This window comes from Furipterus horrens, unplaced genomic scaffold, assembly GCF_987537825.1.
Source record: "Furipterus horrens unplaced genomic scaffold, mFurHor1.1.pri manual_scaffold_4, whole genome shotgun sequence".
Lineage (NCBI taxonomy): Eukaryota > Metazoa > Chordata > Mammalia > Chiroptera > Furipteridae > Furipterus > Furipterus horrens.
In genome coordinates this window covers 112,428,258-112,445,810 of record NW_028327174.1, presented here as the reverse complement: position 1 = coordinate 112,445,810, position 17,553 = coordinate 112,428,258, and the positions used below count along the sequence as shown (strand labels likewise).

The window sequence follows — 17,553 nt, the reverse complement described above, 5'->3', positions numbered from 1 at the left end:
CAAGTCCAGCAAGCACAGAGAGTTCCAAACAAGTTGGACCCAAAGAGGACCACACCAATACACGTCCTAATTAAAATGCCAAAGTTTAAAGATAAAAACAGAATCTTACAAGCAGAAAAGAGTTACCAACTAAATAATTCCAATAAGACTATCAGCTGCTTTCTCAAAAGAAACTTTGTAGGGAAGAAGGGGTTGGCAAGAAGTATTCAAAGTGATGAAAAGCAAGAACCTACAATCCAGATTACTCTATCCAGTGAAGCTGTCATTTATAATGGAAGAGCAGATAAAGTGCTTCTGGACAAGGTAAAGCTAAAGGAGTTCATCACCAAGTCCTCGTTATACGAAACGTTAAAGGGACTTATTTAAGAAAAAGATAAAAACTATGAATACTAAAATGACAACAAACTCACAACTCTATAAACAACTGAATCTAAAAAATAAAAATAAAATCCAACTAAGCAAATCAGAATACGAACAGAATCAGTTATGGAGATCATTTGGAGGGTTATCAGCTGGAAGGGGGAATGGGGAGAAATGGGAAAATGGTGTATGGATCAAGAAGCATAATTGGTAGGAACAAAATATGAAGGGACCACTCCTTGTGGTTTCAGGAATTGTGGCCCAAGCCGAGAGCCAAGGCCCTACCCCCCCACCCCCGCCCCCACCCACCCAGGGGAGGCCTCTGAAACTCAACGGAAAACCAGAAGGCTAAGAGACAGACAGGACCAAATGCCACTCAAATGCCACTCAGAGGGTTCCCATGGGAATTGGATTTAAAGAATGTATATTGTGCTTTAGAGTTTGCTCTGCTTTTCTTATCTCTAACTATAAACAGTGTGTAGCTAAAAATGTATGAAGCCTTGCACCTGATGTCAGCATGGCGTTGGGATGTTTAACAGACCCTGACACAGACTGGTCACCATGTTCTTTACATTGGTATCTGTAATCTGTAACTGTCAACTGTAACCCAAGTGTCTGAAAGCTTATTGATGATTCATAGTTCTTGACCTTGTATCTCCCGAATCCCCTCCTCAATAAATGCACAGGAAACGGAAGTTCTGCACACTTCTCCCCTAGAGAGATTTGCCACCTCCCATCCCTCCAAACAAAATACAGAGTCCTGGATAAACTTCTCTCAGCTGTGATCCTGAAACCTCAGCTGGACAGGGACTTTCCCACCGAGCTGGGGTGTTGGAAACAGGACAGCCTTAAAAATACATAGGGGGATGTTAAGAATAGCATAGAAAAAGGAGAAGCCAAAGAACCTACATGCACTACCCATGGACATGAACTAAGTGGGAAGGATTTGTAGACAGATTGGGGGGTACCAGGAGGAGGGGACAAATGGAAAAAAATTGGGAAAACTATAACAGCATAATCAATAAAATATAATTTAAAAAACAGAAAAGAATTGTAGAAACTAGTTTCAAAATAAATAGATTATGACCTTCAACCATCCCAGTTTGGGGAGGTTTGCTACATTCAACTGTGGAGCCAGGATGACATGAAGTTAGGATCACGTGAATCCATGATGACTAACCAGGATGATGCACATCGAACCATCACTTGCTTTATAGGAATGCACTATACTAGTCTGTCTGCACATATAGAACTTTTCAACCCCTTCCCTTAATCTCTTTGTTCTGTTCCCCTCTTCCTCTGTATAGAAATCTCTGCCTCCACTGACAGATGGAGATGGGATTTGACACATGAGTCCCCTGTCTTCCCAGGAGCTGGACTTTGAGATGTTGAGTCCCCTATCTCTACAGCAGAAGGGCTTTGATACATGAGTCCCCCATTTCCCTGGATATGGGCTTTGAGACATGAGTCACCCATCTTCCAGGTTGCTGGCATCTGAAAATACACCACTTTCCTCTATATCAGAACCCTACTCTCAACTACTTGCTTTCAGAGGCAGGGAGTCAGACCTGCTTTTGGTTACAGCAATACATTAAAAAGGTTATACACCATGATCAAATGGTATTTATTCCGGGGATGTAAAGTTAATACAATACAGTATTCCCTCACTTATCGCAGGTATTACGTTCTAGACACACACCCCCACTGCCCGCGATAGGTGAAAATCCACGAAGTAGGAACCTTAAATTTATTTTAGTATTTATATGTATTTTAAGGCTTTATAAACCCTTCCCTCACACTTATAAACTGTTCCCAGTCCCTTATTAACCTTTTCCACACTTTTATAAACACTATTTATGTTCTTAAACACATTCTACTCTTAAACCTACATAACTTTAACATACATATACAGTACTGCAAAATCCTGCGATACAGCGAAAAACCCGCGATAAATAATTAGATATAATATTTTTAAAAACCCCGTGATACAGTGAGGCCGCGATAAGTGCACTGCGATATAGAGAGGGACTACTGTATTTGCAAATCAGTAAATCTGATAGATCACATAAACAAAATGAAGGATCAAAATCACAAGATCATATCCACAGTAGCAGAAAGGGCATCTGATAATATCCAACACCCATTTGATAAAAGGACTCTCAGCAAAGTGGGAATAGAGAGCATACCTCAACATAATGCAGGCCGTATATGACAAGTCCACAGCTACTATCATACTCAATGGACAAAAACTGAAAAGCATTTTCCCCGAGATTAAGACAGTGATGTTTGCTTTCACCACTCTTATTTAACATAGTATTGGAAGTTATAGCCACAGCAATCTGACAAGAAGAAATTAAAGATATCCAAATTGGAAAAGAGGAAGTAAACCTGTCATTAATCACAAGTGACATGCTGCTGTACAGAGAAAACCCTAGAGATTCTACCAAAAACTACTAGAATAGATAAATAAATTCAGTCAAGTAGCAGGATACAAAATTAATATTCAGAAGTTGATGGCACTTTTATACACCAATAATGAACTATCAGAAAGAAATTAAGAAAACATTCTCATTTATTATGGCAGGAAAAAAAAAAGTACCTAGGAATATATTTAACAAAAGAGGTAAAAGACCTGTACTCAGAAAATTATAGGATATTGAAGAGAAACTGAGGAAGGTACAAATAAATGGAAGGATATATCATTTCATTGATAGAAAGATTTAACATCATTTAAATGTCCACACTACTCAAAGTACACAATTTCTATTAAAATACCAATGGCATGTTTCTCAGGCTGGGTAGAGTAAGGGGGGGAAATTTGAACATCTGTAACAGAACAATAAAATATTTAATAAGACAAAAAAACCCAAATAGCCTCAGCAATCTTGAGGAAGGAATAAAGTCAGAGGTACCACACTACCTGATATCACACTACTGGATATCATTTTATTAGGCCTGGAACTGGCATAAGAACAGGTATATAGAGCAATGGAACAGAACAGAGAGCTCAGAAATAAACCCACATGTTTACGGTAAAAAATGCTTGACAAAGGAGTCAAGAACATATACTAGAGTAAATGCAGTCTCTTCAATAAATGGTCTTGGGAAAATTGGACAGGTACATGCAAAAAAATGAAACCAATTTATGCCATACACAAGAATAAACTCAAAATAGATAAAAGACTTAAACATAAGTTGTGAAACCATAAAAATACTATAAAAAGACTAAGCAATAAAATCTCAGAAACCTCTAGCAGTGATATTTTTGCTTTTATATCTCCTCAGGCAAGGGAGACAAAGTATTAAAGAAACAGGGGTGTCCAAAAACAAACCCCAGAGTTTGTGGCTGGGGGATGGGGATAAGGAAGCAGCTTTTAAGAAGCCTTTGCATGCCTGGGGCTAGTTGCTAGTGTCTTTGTTATGCAAAATGGCTTTGATACTTCCAAGGCCCAAGAAGACAGGAGGAGTCTTGAACTGTGGGATGGTAGGGAAGGAGCCTACAGAGCCTGCATAGGGTTCTGTGAATGGTCAGTACTGGTTGCAACACCCACTGCATCAGAGGATGCAGTCAGGGATATATAAGCAGCTGCAGATATTTTTGGCTTGCTCTCTCTCGCTCGCTCTCTTGCTCTCCCTCCATGTGGTTTGGAGGAGAGGGCTCTCCAGGTTGCTCGCTCTCTCGCGCATGCTCCCTGCATGCGGCTTGGTGAAGGAGCCTTCTCCATGCAGTTTTGAGAAGCTAGGTTCTCCATGCGGATTAAAGAAGCTGAGTTCTCCATGAGATTTTGAGAGGGTTCTCCAGGCTGCTTTAAGAGGCTCTCGCCATGCAGTTTTGAGAAGGAGAAGAGATCCACGCAGTTTGCAGGAAGAAGGCAGTTTATAAGGAGGCTGAGAATCCACGCGGTTCTACATTAAAAGCTGGAGGGCACCACAGCGCAGAAAGCACCTCCCCAATCAGAATTGAGTGATTGGCAGCTACTGGTAAAGCTGAACTGTACCTAGGAAGTGGGGAAACGATGTTTCCAACTTTTCTAAGGCTGGCCTGGTTTGGTAGGAGGAGGCAGAACTATGTGTTTGTGGGTATTTTAAAGAACATAAGACTCAAGAGCAGAAATCTGCTAATAATGTAAATCTATTTAATTGTTAAATAAACAGTTCTTTTTCTTTTCACTAAACTCTAGTACTGAGAGTTGTAATTCTGGTGGTGGGCAATCGGGCCCCTAACTAAATGGCCTGTGGGTTCTGTTTCAATCGGAGCAGCCCAGAGGTTCTGTTACAAAACTACAAAGCACAGTAAAGAAACCATCAACAAAGTGAAAAGGCAACCCACTGAATCAGATATTCACCAATGATAGCTCTGATATAGCGTTAATTTCCAAAATATATAAAGAACTTACCAAACTGAACACTAAGAAGACAAACAACCCAATTTAAAAATGGGCAAAGGGGCTGAATAGACACTTTTCCAACTGAACATTCAGATGGCCAATAGACATATGAAAAGATGCTCAATGTCACAAATCAGAGATGTGAAGTAATACCACAATGAGATATCACTTCATGCCTTCTGGAATGGCTATCATCAATAAATCAACAAACAAGTGCTGGTGAAGATGTGGCAAAAAGGAAACCCTCAAACACTGTTAGTGTGAATGCAGATTGTGTAGCCACTGCGGAAAACAGTACAGAATTTCCTCAAAAAATTAAAAATAGAACTGAACTGTCTTTTGACCCTGCAATCCCACTTCTGGGAATACATGTGAAGAAACCTAAAACACTAATTCAAAAGAATATGTGCACCCTGTGTACACTGCAGTGTTATTTACAATAGCCAAGATCTGGAAACAATCCAAGTGCCCATCAGTATATCAGTGGATAAAGAAGCTGTGGTACATTTACATGATGGAATACTACTTGACCATTAAAAAAAAAAAAGGGAACTCTTACCTTTTCCAACAGCATGGATGGACCTGAGATTATTATAATAAGTGAAATAAACCAGTCAAGAAAGTCAAATACCATAGGATTTCACATATATGTGGAATCAAATTAATAAAATTGTTGGGAGCTCCCGATCTGCAGAGATCCCCCGGTGTCGCGGATGAAAAGAAGATTTCCCAGGCAGCTTGTGCTAGTGGAGAGAAGGCCTGCAAATGTCTGAGAGGCAGATGCCTCGATTGCCTTCCTTCAAGGTCTTTTATTGAGTGCAGTAAGCGTAAGGGCATATAGCATGCACGTAAAGCTCATCAACCAATGTTAAACAGTGCTGATTACAGAAAACAGATATTGTTCAGGGATAACAACTAAAGGAACATTGAGAACTCCCTCAGGTCAGTGTGTGTTGGACACAAAGACCTCAGATGGCCTTAAAATAGAGAGGGTGAGTTCATTTTGAGTTAAAGTTAAAACCTCTGCTGCTGGTACAATAAAGCAATCAAGCGAGGTAAAAGAACAGGGCAAGCTTCAAAGGACATAGGGCAGTTTCTCATGGCCCAATTCCCACCAGGGCCCACTGCCTATAGTATTGAGGAACATATGCTTTCCCGGTTTTCCCGTTAGGTCTTATAGGCTCCATTTCCTTCACCTGGCCTGTGTTGGGCTCCAAGTCTTGATACTTTCCCAGGGAGACCCTGACATAAATAATTTAACAAACAAAATAGAAACAGCACAGATACATTAAATAGACTGACAGGAGAGGGTAGTGGGCTAGGTAGAGGGACTTAGCTAAACAAACAAACAAACAAATAAATAAGATAGACATGGACAACAGTATAGTGATAGCCAGAGGCAAAGAGGGGTGGGGAAGGCGAAAATGGGCAAAGGAGGAATAAATGAGGGCAGAAAGAAGCTTTACTTTGGGTGATGAGTGCACAATGCAGCATACAAATGATGTTTTGAGTTGTAATCTTAAAACCTGTATGATTTTACTCACCAATGTCATCTTAATAAATTCAATTAAAGAATAACAAAAAGAGAGAGAAACACAGTAGAGAAGGGGGACTAGGAGTGATGAGAATAGGACACGTTAATTAAGATGGTAGGTATTCAGTGAAAGCTTCACTGAAATTGACATCTGGGTGAGGTGAGAGTTAATGAGTCTTGCCAATCCAAGCAAAAAAAAAAACAGTACCTATAAAGCCCTCAGGGAGAGGAAGTTGTGGTTGCAATGAGATCAGCAAGGAATAAAGAAAAAAGCAGGGAGGTTGCCAGAGGAGCAGGTGGGGTTGGTTATAGGTTCTCTACTGAGAAGAAACCAGCTAATGTTTTGATTATAGAGTTATTTTGTAGGTAGAACCACAGAAATTGACGATGGATTTATCAGAGAATTGAAAATGATAAGTCTGTCAATAGTATCAAGAGAGAGATAAAAGAAATTGTTCAAGCAGAACTGTGAATAAACACCTCACTTTGCTGTTAAAGGTCCTGTGTTCTGGTGTTTTATAGTGAGCATTTCTCACATGGAGATGAGGCACATATATCACTTGTCAGAAACAGGGTTAACAAATAAGCTAATTTGAAAGCATAAACAAACAAACAAACAAAAAATCAAGTTACCACATAACCCAGCAATTGTAGTTCTAGGTATATATCAAGGATAAAATGAAAACATGTCCATATGAAACCCTGTACACAAATGTTCACAGCAGCCAAAATCAGAAACAACCCAAATGTTCATCAACTGATGAATAAACTGTGGTATATCTATAAAATAGAACAGTTGCTATAAAAAAATGAAGAACTAAGATGTGTTACAACACAGGTGAACCTTGAAAATTTTATGCTAAGTGAAAGAAACCAGTCACACAAGGCTGTTATCCAGAATGATTCCATTTATATGAAATGTCCAGAACAGTCAAGTTTATAGAGAAGAAACTAGATTTGTGCTTGCCTAAGGCTAAAAAGGTTAGCAAGTAATGAGGAGTGACTGCTAATGGGTACAGGATTATTTTGGGGGGCAATAAATGTTCTTTAATTGTGTACTAATGACTGCACAAATGGGTGACTTCCATGGTATGTGAATTATATCTCAATAAAGCTACTACCAAAAAAAAACTCAGAAAACAGAACACTCAAAACTAAAACTGGATAACTGTTTTTACTTTTGTGTCCTTCCTTGGTGCTAACCTAAAATGTAAACCTTTATGAATCATAATAGTGAAGTTACAAAGTAAAAGTTAACTGTAAAACATTTACAAAGATTAACAACAGATATCAAAAAGGAAACTAAAAATCATCCATAAATTCATACTTTCGAACTTTAGGTGCTTCCTTTTTAATTCTCCCCCTTAACTCCCCACCCCCATGTATTTTGGGACTGAAAAAAACTGAACCCATACTACATAGTTTTATATCCTTTTTGTTGTAATTATATGATGTTCAAAAATGTGTTCTTTATATACCTGTATTAATTACATCATATGGCTGTAATTTATTCTTTTAATTTTAAGGTATTTAATTATTGTCACATTTACCATTACAAATAGCCCTTTACCAGAATCTCTGAATAATTCTATTTGATTAGAACAGTTTTCTAGAAATAACATTACTTTGTTAAAATACATGAATTTTTTTTTTTTTAAATTTTTTTATTTTGGTTTTTCAATTACAGTTGTCCCCTTTTCCCCCAATTTCTCTCCCCCACCCAACCCACCCCCTCTCCCGCAATCATATCCCTCCCCGTTGTCCATGTCCATGAGTCTTTCATACAGGCTCTTTAATTAAACCCTTCCCTTACTTATTCCCCTTCTCTCCCTCTCCCCTCCCCCCTATTGACTGCTATTCTGCTCTTTGTTCTACTTAGTTCTTTTGTTTGTGTTGTTCTTTAGTTTCCTGTATTAGGTGATATCATATGGTATTTTTCTTTCATTGCCTGGCTTATTTCACTAAGCATAATTCTCTCTAGTTCCATCCACGTTGTTGCAAATGGCAGGAGTTCCTTCTTTCTTTCTGCTACATAGTAAAATACATGAATTTTTTAAGGATCTTAAAATACTGCCTTTTGGAAAAGCTATGGCACTTTATCCTCTCATCAGCAATGCATGGGGCCCAATTTTTATACAGTGAACTAGTTCTTTTCAGTTTAAACTTCTTAACAAATATGTATTGTGAAAACATTACCTTACTTAATTTGAGATACACTGCTTACTTGTGATATACTTATTTTTACACTGATATCTTTTATAGACTTGCCCCCTTACATCCTTTTTTGCCTTTTTGGGACATAGTCACTTTCCTATGGTTTTACTCTGAGAACTCTTTTATGTATTCCTCCTTCTATTATATATGCTGCAAAAAAAATTTTGCCATTTGTCTTTTAATTTTGATCACCAGAGTTTTGACTTACCAAAGTTAAAATATTTATGTAAATAACTTGATCCTTTCCTTTATAAATTCTTGTTCTTAAAAAAAGAAAGTTTTTTCCCTGAATCTGGTATGAAAAATGGTCACCAATATTTCTTTCTAATAGTTTTTAATTTTTTTACATATTTTTCTTTGCAACATTTATTCAGTATTCAGCACATGAAGATGCTTTGCTAATAGCTTTACATAGTACAAACTCTTTTAATCCTCAAAATCACCCTATTAGAAAGATCTTTTATCCTCATATCATGAATAATGAAACTGAGGTTAGGGAGGTTAAATTATATGACTAAGAATAACAAAGGTGCAGAGCAGAGATTTAGAGCTAAAGCAATCTGAAGCCATATTCACTCCACTGTGTTCATATGCGTATTAAGATATCTTAATAGAGCTATGCTTTGATGTAAGGTTCTATCATCATACCCCCACCTCTGAAAAAATAACCGATTATTGAAGCATATAAATGTAATAAGTTGAAGTTCAACAGTTATTGAAGTTGAGTAAGTTTGTCTAAGACTTGAACCAACCAAAAATCTTCTGTTTTATATTTTTTATTTTTTAAACATTGTGAATAGCTCTAAATGGAAGTATAGTATGGCATTCAGCTTTAGCATGTAACATGGTTGGTTTTATTTGGAAGAAAGAGACTTAAATACATTTTATTAGCTAGTTCACAAGACAAAAGATCTATGGAGTAATTCCCCCAAGAATCTACTGTAAGGAAGAACTTATAATTTTTATTTATGCTCCCTCTGGTATATTTAGTGTTTTCTTTTTATTTACACTGGTGCTTAAATCACTACATGCCAGATTCTTGATAATATGCCTCTTGTTTTCAATGAATATTAAAGACTTCTTGCTTTGCCTTGTTTTACTTATGCTGTCATAAGCATTCTCAAATTATTTTTGAAAATAAGGAATAAATAGTATTCATTACAATTAATGTTGCTCAAAGCTGTGAATTCAGCAAATTCCTATAGCCTGATTCAGCAAATTATTAGGGCATAACTTTAAGTGTGCTGTTTAGCACAAAGTAAAATATGTACAAATTTATATCTTCTCAGCTGGGAAGAGCAAATTAGATGCTATACCTGTATACTTTACAATAACGTAGAACTGGACTATAACGTTGTATTTTAACATTTCATTTAAATAAAAATTACATATTTATAAGCTTTTCTGATAAACATCACATTAAAATTTAAACAATAAATTAAGGCTAATTAAGTTGAGAGGTTTAGAACTCAGAAAGTTGTGGCTACAATACCAGCCTTGCCAGAAGACTATATACCCAACTAAGTCTTGATACTTTCTTTTTGCTCTATCTAAAAGTATTTGTCAAAAGAAGACAGCAACAATTGCCCATTTAATTTTGTTGATAGGCAGAGAAAAAAAACTTCTAATTTTTAAACACTTTATAAACTGCACTGCACATACTAATAAAAAAAAGTACTTCTTTTACAAGTGAATCATTTTATGCCTTATGGACTTGAATTGTACGTTATTTTGACTTTGATAATCCAGGTAAAAAATTTAGATTTAGGTGTCCCAAACAAATAGTAATTGTTTTCCTAAATCCCATTTAAACTTCTAGCGTTAAACTTCTAAAATTCCTGGCTTCCTTCACAATGAACCACACAAAAAACATTCTTACCTTTACACCTTGAATGAGACCATTCATAAGGAATGTGTGTTGAGGAAATGTTTCATGTAGAACCTACAAAAAGCAAACAAACATCAAGATAAATTCAAAAGCAAATTAAAGGGAAAGATTTCTGCTTTTGTTACTGGCGAGTAAGATGGAACCATGTAGTGAACAATTTGTGTTTCAATAAAATTTGAAAAATATCCTAAAAGTATGGAAGAGTAACAAGGTACTGAGGCAGAAATCTAATAAGACAAGATCCTACCAAGGCACTCCAGACACTCAGTTGTTTTTGCTACAAAAGCATTTGCAGCAAAAATAAATTGTTAATTAGCTACCCCCTCAATCAGCAACAATTTTAAGCAAGTACCACAAAGGTTTATATCAACCCAGGTATGGACCTGTGGCTCAGTTATATGTCACCTAAGGTAGTTCAGGAAACATCAAACCTTAAATTTGGATTCTAGTGATTCCAGAGTGGTAGTACCTCCATATGTCTAACAGAAAAAAATCTAAAATCACTGCTAAAAAGGCCATCATCATCTAGGCTTCAAATCAACCATACATATATTTTTCTCAAATATAATGACCAGTACATAATCAAAGGTTATGAGATACAAAAGGAAGTAGGACACCATACACAAAAATATAGCAACAAATAAACAAAAATACAAACACAAACAGACTATTCACATTTTGGAATTATTCAACACAGACTTTAAAATAAATATGCTTTCCATGTTCCAAGATACAGAAAAAAGCTTAATACTTTTGAACTAGAAACTAAAAAGAACACTGCCAATTTGAAAAAGAAGAAATTCCAGGATGAAATTATTCCTAGATGAATTTTTTTCTCTGTTAAAAATAAATCATTAAAGTTTTGGGAAAGAAGAAAGTTTTTTCAACAAATTTTAAGAAAACACTGATTATAAGGAAAAAAATTAATAAACTGAACTATATACAAATTATAAATTTCCTTTTATCAAAAGACACTATTAAGAGAGTGAAAAGGCAATCCACAGAGGGAAAAAAGATATTAGCAACAGATGTTTGTGTGTAAAACACAAAATACGTGTTCATGAATGTCAAAAAAGAACTTGTATCCAGAATATATGAAAAACTCCTACAAATGAGAAAAGAACACACCGAATTATTTAAAATGGATGAAACACTTGAATTGACACTTCACAAAGATATCCATCCATATGGCCAATAATTAATAAAAGGGGGTAAGTTCCTTGATCATTAGGAAGATGCAAATCAAGACCATACTGTACCATCAGAATGGTCAAAATGAAATACTAATTGTCTGTGGAGATGTGAAACCTGGGTACCTGGAGGATAATTTGGTCCAAGCACTCTGGAAAACTTTTGGTAATGTATACTGAAGTTGAATGAAACCCTGCAATTTTACTCCTAGGTATATATTCAGCAGAAGACATATAAAAGAAATGTCACGATAGCATTATTTGTAATAGGCAATAACTGGAAACCCAAATATTATCAACAATAGAATTGATTTCAAGTGATTTGCTAAAAGTATGCATAGGACTCAGAAACTGTTACATTCATAATTAAAATTTATTAGAGCAAAAGTATATAGCTTAGAACTGCAAAGTCATTGTTCTTGCCTCAAGTTCAATAGCTGAATGAATAAATGTTTCTCAGTTTGTTGTATCCATTTGGTTGAATTCCAGAGCACTGAAATGATTGTTTTTGACTGTTTTGTCCAGTTTTATTAGTACAGAATAAGTTGATCTCTTTATACTATCATGCTAAAAGTCATTAAAAAGTCTGACAGCAATTTTTTGAAAAGAATATATGAACTTCACCTCAGTGACCTGTGAGACATTATCAAGTGTAAAAACATACCTATAATGAAAGTCTCAAAAGGAAAGCAGATATGGGGTAGCAAAAATATTTCAAAAATAATGGCCCCAAACTTTCCAAATTTGATATAAAAAAAGCTAAATAAACCCCAAGTAAAAGTAACACGAAGAAATCCACACTTAAGAATATCAGGATCTAAATGTCAGAACCTAGAGACAGCCAGAATGAAAAACTGCTGATCCACTGGTCAGAATAACAAATGTGACGGCTACAGGTCCCACTTGAGCAATGAACAATTGCTGACGCTGTAGGAAACAAGGACATAGTGACTCCCAAACCAGTACAAAATCAGCAATAACAAAGGGCAAATGTAATTAAAGGGTCTCTAGGGGAGTTGACAGCACTAGCATATCTACAAATCACAATAGGGGCATTTAGACAACCGTGTTAGATTGTAACTCCCGAGTAACCAGTAATGGAGAAACGGAAGAAGGAGAGGGGAGGGGGAGCTAATTGCGTTAGGGCAGGGGAGCTGATCCTCTCACTTTAGGGTGGGGAAGCTAATCACTTTCAGGGCAATTTTAGGGTGGGGAAGGTAAGACTATAAAACCAGCTATCTTTTGTCTACTTGGCACACACATTCTCCTAGCTGTGAGGGTGCGCCCAGCTCTGCAGACTCGTGAATAAAGGCCTCGCTTTACTGCTCAAGTCCTGCGTCCTAGTTTTTATTGTGAGCGTTTCTCACAACGCCGTGGCCAAAATAACAAGAATTGCCATAGTGAGGAACTCTTTCAGAGCATCTGGTACCACAGCTGTCATGGTTTGTGGTTTTAAAAGGTGCTTCTCAGCAGAGGCTGGGTGGGACTCCTACAGGCCCCCAAGGTGGTCTGGGAGTAGATTGCCGTTCACCCAGTCCCCACTTGCTTAATAAACTGCTTATATCTTACACCCGTCTCCAGACTCTCCTTCCAGCAACTGCACCTGACAAAGAACAAATCACAGCATAGTCAAATTGTTAAAAAACAAAGAGAAAATCTAAAGCAGGAAGATAAAAAAGAACCACCATGTATAGCAGAACTGCCAAACTTATTCTGTGAAGGGACATATAGTAGTACATATCAAATATTTTAGGGTACATGTCTGTACTGCAACTACTCAGTTCTGCCAGTGTAGCACAAAAACACCTGCATTCAATAGGTACTATTGTGTGTTAGGGATAAAGAAGCAAGCCAATGACTCTCAAACCAGTGGGAGATAATTAACAAATGAATCACAGAAAAGGGGTGAGGAAATGACATTCGCAGCTCATCATACATATCTTTGGGAACAAAAGGTGGAAGACTGTTATCACCAAACACAGAAATGGGAAAATGTAGCTGGATTTACTTTGCAAATAAGTTGAAGATAGACCTATAATTAGATTACTTTAGCAAATCACACCCTGACTTAAGTAGTTAATTGTGTTAGATAGTGAACCCGGATTAACCAGTAATGAAGAAACTGGGGAGAAGTAGAGGGGAGGGGGAGCTAATTACATTAGTATAAAACGAGTTTTCTTTGTCTACTTCACACACACATGCTTCTGGCTGGTGATGCGCCCGACTCTGTAGACTCATGAATAAACGCCTCGTTTTGCTGCTGAAGTCATGTGTCTCGGTGATTTATTGTGAGAGTTTCTCACAATTTGGGGATTTATCCGGGATCCTCCACCTGTGTGCAGGACGGGGCTCTGAGCTGAGGCGGGGAGACGCGTCCTATCTGCTTCTGGGTGGCTCACTCGACCCAGGGCCCACCCACTTCACAGTGTCCGGAAACAGACCCAAGACTTCTTATTGGGACAGCAAGGGGGAAACAAAAGTAAACACGGCAGTAACCAGGCACCCTTGTGCACAGGCCAAGGTAAGAAAATAGGGTAGTTACTGCCTTGGTGGTTGGGCATACTCGGAGATCGAATGTATGTGTGTGGCTGAGGGCTGTGAGCTAGAAACTTCCAATACTAGAGGTTGAGCTCTTAGGTTTGTGTGCAAGAAATCTCCAGTACGAGGAGTTGAGCACACAAGGTGTGGACAAGAAACCTCCAATAAAGGGAGTTGAGTTCACGGGCTGTAGACAAGAAACCTCCAATACAGGGTGTTGAGCTCATGGTGTTTCCGTATACAAGAAACTTCCAGTATAAGGGGTTGAGTATACAGGGTGTGAGCAAGAAACTTCCAATATGGGTTTCCATATTGGAAGATTTCTGTGTTGAAGAAATCTCCAGTAAGAGGAATTGAGGACACAACCAGATTGAGCCACAGCCACAGGAATCGACTGATTATGGGAAATAAAAACTCTAAGCCTAGGGAAACTTAAAAATCAGGGAAAATGTTAGAGCATTGAAGATAAGATCCCTGGAACCAGTATAAGAAAAAAGAGAAAATGGTAAAACATTGCTGTCTCCTTTGGCCAAAGGAACCCAATAAGGGGCAGTCTGTTTTCTGGCCCCAGTTTGGGTCTGATGAAACTTGGGTTTGTCAAGCCCTGATCTTACATGTGAGTGATCAGGCATCAGCTTCTAAGGAAGAGAAGGAATGTGCTCTCTGCTGGTTACAACCTACCAGCAGGTCTACAGGCCTGTTCCCTGTAAAATATAAAGAAGATAAAACCTGGGACCCTTTGTCCTGTCTCCCGCCGCCTTACGGCCATGGCAAGCTGGCAGCCAACTGGGCACAGGCACCATGTACAGACAGTACAGACGATTCAAGACAGGGACACATAATAGGTGCCCAGCTGGCAGCTGTGCCCATGACACTCAATGCACTGGCGGGAACTTACTCTAGATTAAGAAAAGAATGAGAACAATGTAAGCAAGACCTGAAGAACTTTCCCATTCCCTCAGAGCAGCCGATGTTTCCCCTTTGGGAGGTCCCCATGGGCCCAGGACAAATTGGATATGTTCATGCTCCTTTAACAAGTACTGAAGTTAAAAACTTTAAGTGCGATATGAAGAGTTTGGTAGAGGACCCCTTTGGATTGGCAGAACAATTAGATGTTCCTTGGACCCAGCATATACAAGTGGATGGAATTAATGTCAATACTAGACATCTTCAGTGGGGAAGAGAGGGGAATCATGAGATGGGCTGCTCTTAGGATATGGGAAAGGAAACATCCTCCTGGTCAGGGAATTGTCCCAGCCTAACAGAAGTTTCCCAAAATAGACCCTGAATGGAATAACAGGCCAGAGGATAGGGCTCAGATGAGAGACCTTAGGAGCCTCATCATCAGGGGAATCAAAGAGTCTGTTTCCCCAAAGACAGAATGTCTCCAAGGTATTCGAGATACAGCAAGAAAGAAATGAAACTCTATCAGCATTCCTACAGTAACTCAGGGACCAGATGAGAAAGTATTCTGGTATAAATCAAGAGAATGCTGTAGGGGAGCGACTCTTAAAAGTCACCTTTGTGAAGACTGTGTCCCAAAGATCAGACAAGGGAGGACAAGATGGCAGAGGAGAGAGGGGAGGCTATGCTTTCTTGCTCCCGAGACTGGTCTGTAGTTTGGACTAATTGCAGACAGAACATCTCAGTGAGCAGCTGGACACTGGCAGGAGTCAAGCCTTGACACTGCTGGATTAGAGAAAATGATCTAGGAACGACCTGTTCGGCTTCTCCAGAGAGGAGTCAGGAGGAGAGCGGATCTCTGCCTGCTGGCAGAGCCAGGAGTGGGCCAGGTGGCATCTGGCGCTGAAAGAAAAGAAACAGCGTCCTGCTGTGCATGCACCAAACAAACACCGGCCACCGCAGGCGTACACTGCTGCTGCAACGAACAGGAACCTCTGGCCCGCCTCATTAGACCAGCTGTGGATCCAGAAAAAGAAGACGACACACAAAGGCTGAACTGAAACTCAAGACAAAGTGGACAGAGTGACTCTCAATCAACTAGCCAGAGGGAAGATCCTACCAAAGAGGACCTGAAATATAACCAGACAGCATAAACAAATGACATAAAGGGTACCCCAAGAACATCAGGCTCAGGGGATCAAAGAGACTGCACCACTGAAACCCCCAGATCTCCTATAAAGAATCTCATACCTCAAAGGTGGGAAGTCAAAGCAGACAAATCCAAAAAACAAAAACGAATAAGAAGAATCCAACATGTTAAGACTCAGAAACAACCTCTCAATGAAAAGAGGATTCCCCAGAAAGAGAGGTAGATGGAATAGACATAGCCCAAATGTCAGAAATGGAATTCAAAACAATGGTGGTGAAGAACCTCAATATACTCGACAAACTCAAAAACAACTACGACAACCTCCAAGGAAGTTACCAACAGCTCCAAGAAAATTACAGGGAACTTACGGAAAATTACACCAGCATAAAAAAGGACATAGAAACTATTAACAAGAACCAGAAAGAAATGAAGAATGTAATCTCTGAACTGAAAAACACAGAAGAATCAATCAAAAGCAGAAAAACGAAGCAGAGGATTGGATCAGTGAGATAGAGGACAATGTAAAAAAAAACTCTAAGACTATACAACAAAATGAAAAGAGACTGAAAAAATATGAACAAGATGTATGGGAGTTACAGGATAGCACGAGAAAAAATAATATCAGGATGATCGGAATAAAAGAGGGAGAAGAAGAGGAGTGACGAATAGAAAAGCTGATAGGAGAAGTAATGACAGAAAATTGTCCCAACCTGATGAGAGAAAAAGTTATGCAAGTTCAAGAAGCACAGAGAGTCCCAATGAAGAGGAACCCCCAAAAGGCCCACTCCAAGGCACATCACAATTAAAATGGCAACATTCAAAGGCAAAGAGAGAATCCTAAAAGCAAGAGAAAAACAGCAAATAACATACAAGAGAGCTCTGATAAGGCTATCGACTGATTTCCTAACAGAAACCTATAAGCCAGGAGGGAATGGTCAAAAATATTTCAAGCAATGAAAAACAAAGGCCTACAACCAAGAATACTCTACCCAGGAAGGCTCTCATTCAAAATGAAAGGTGAAATTAAGCAGTTTCTCAGACAAAGGAAGACTAAAAGAATACATCTCCACGAAATCAGCATTGCAAGAGATGCTAAAGAAAATGTTTTAAGAAAAAGAAGGAAAAAAGAGGAGAGGAACACAGGTACAAAGGGAAATAAATGAATACATGTCAATAATAACCTTAAATGTAAATGGATTAAGTGCTCCAGTTAAAAGACATAGGGTAATGGAATGGATAAGAAAACATGACCTACATATTTCCTGTCTGCAAGAAACACACCTCAAAACAAAAGATTTACATAGACTGAAAGTAAAGAGATATAAAAAAGTATTCTAAGCAAAAGGACATGAAAAAATGCTGGGGTAGCAGTACTCATATCAGACAAA

General features: G+C 38.3%; 1 protein-coding gene across 3 annotated transcripts in view; it reads right to left on the bottom strand.

Annotated features, from left to right (window-relative positions):
• SLC71A2 (solute carrier family 71 member 2) overlaps positions 1 to 17,553 on the bottom strand; it is a 133,981-nt gene that overhangs the window by 80,731 nt on the left and 35,697 nt on the right. For all 3 annotated transcript variants that reach the window (XM_090273927.1, XM_090273924.1, XM_090273926.1), the window contains one exon: positions 10,376 to 10,438. In XM_090273927.1, coding sequence (XP_090130053.1) covers positions 10,376 to 10,438 — 63 coding nt within the window. The remainder of the gene's footprint in view (positions 1 to 10,375; positions 10,439 to 17,553) is intronic.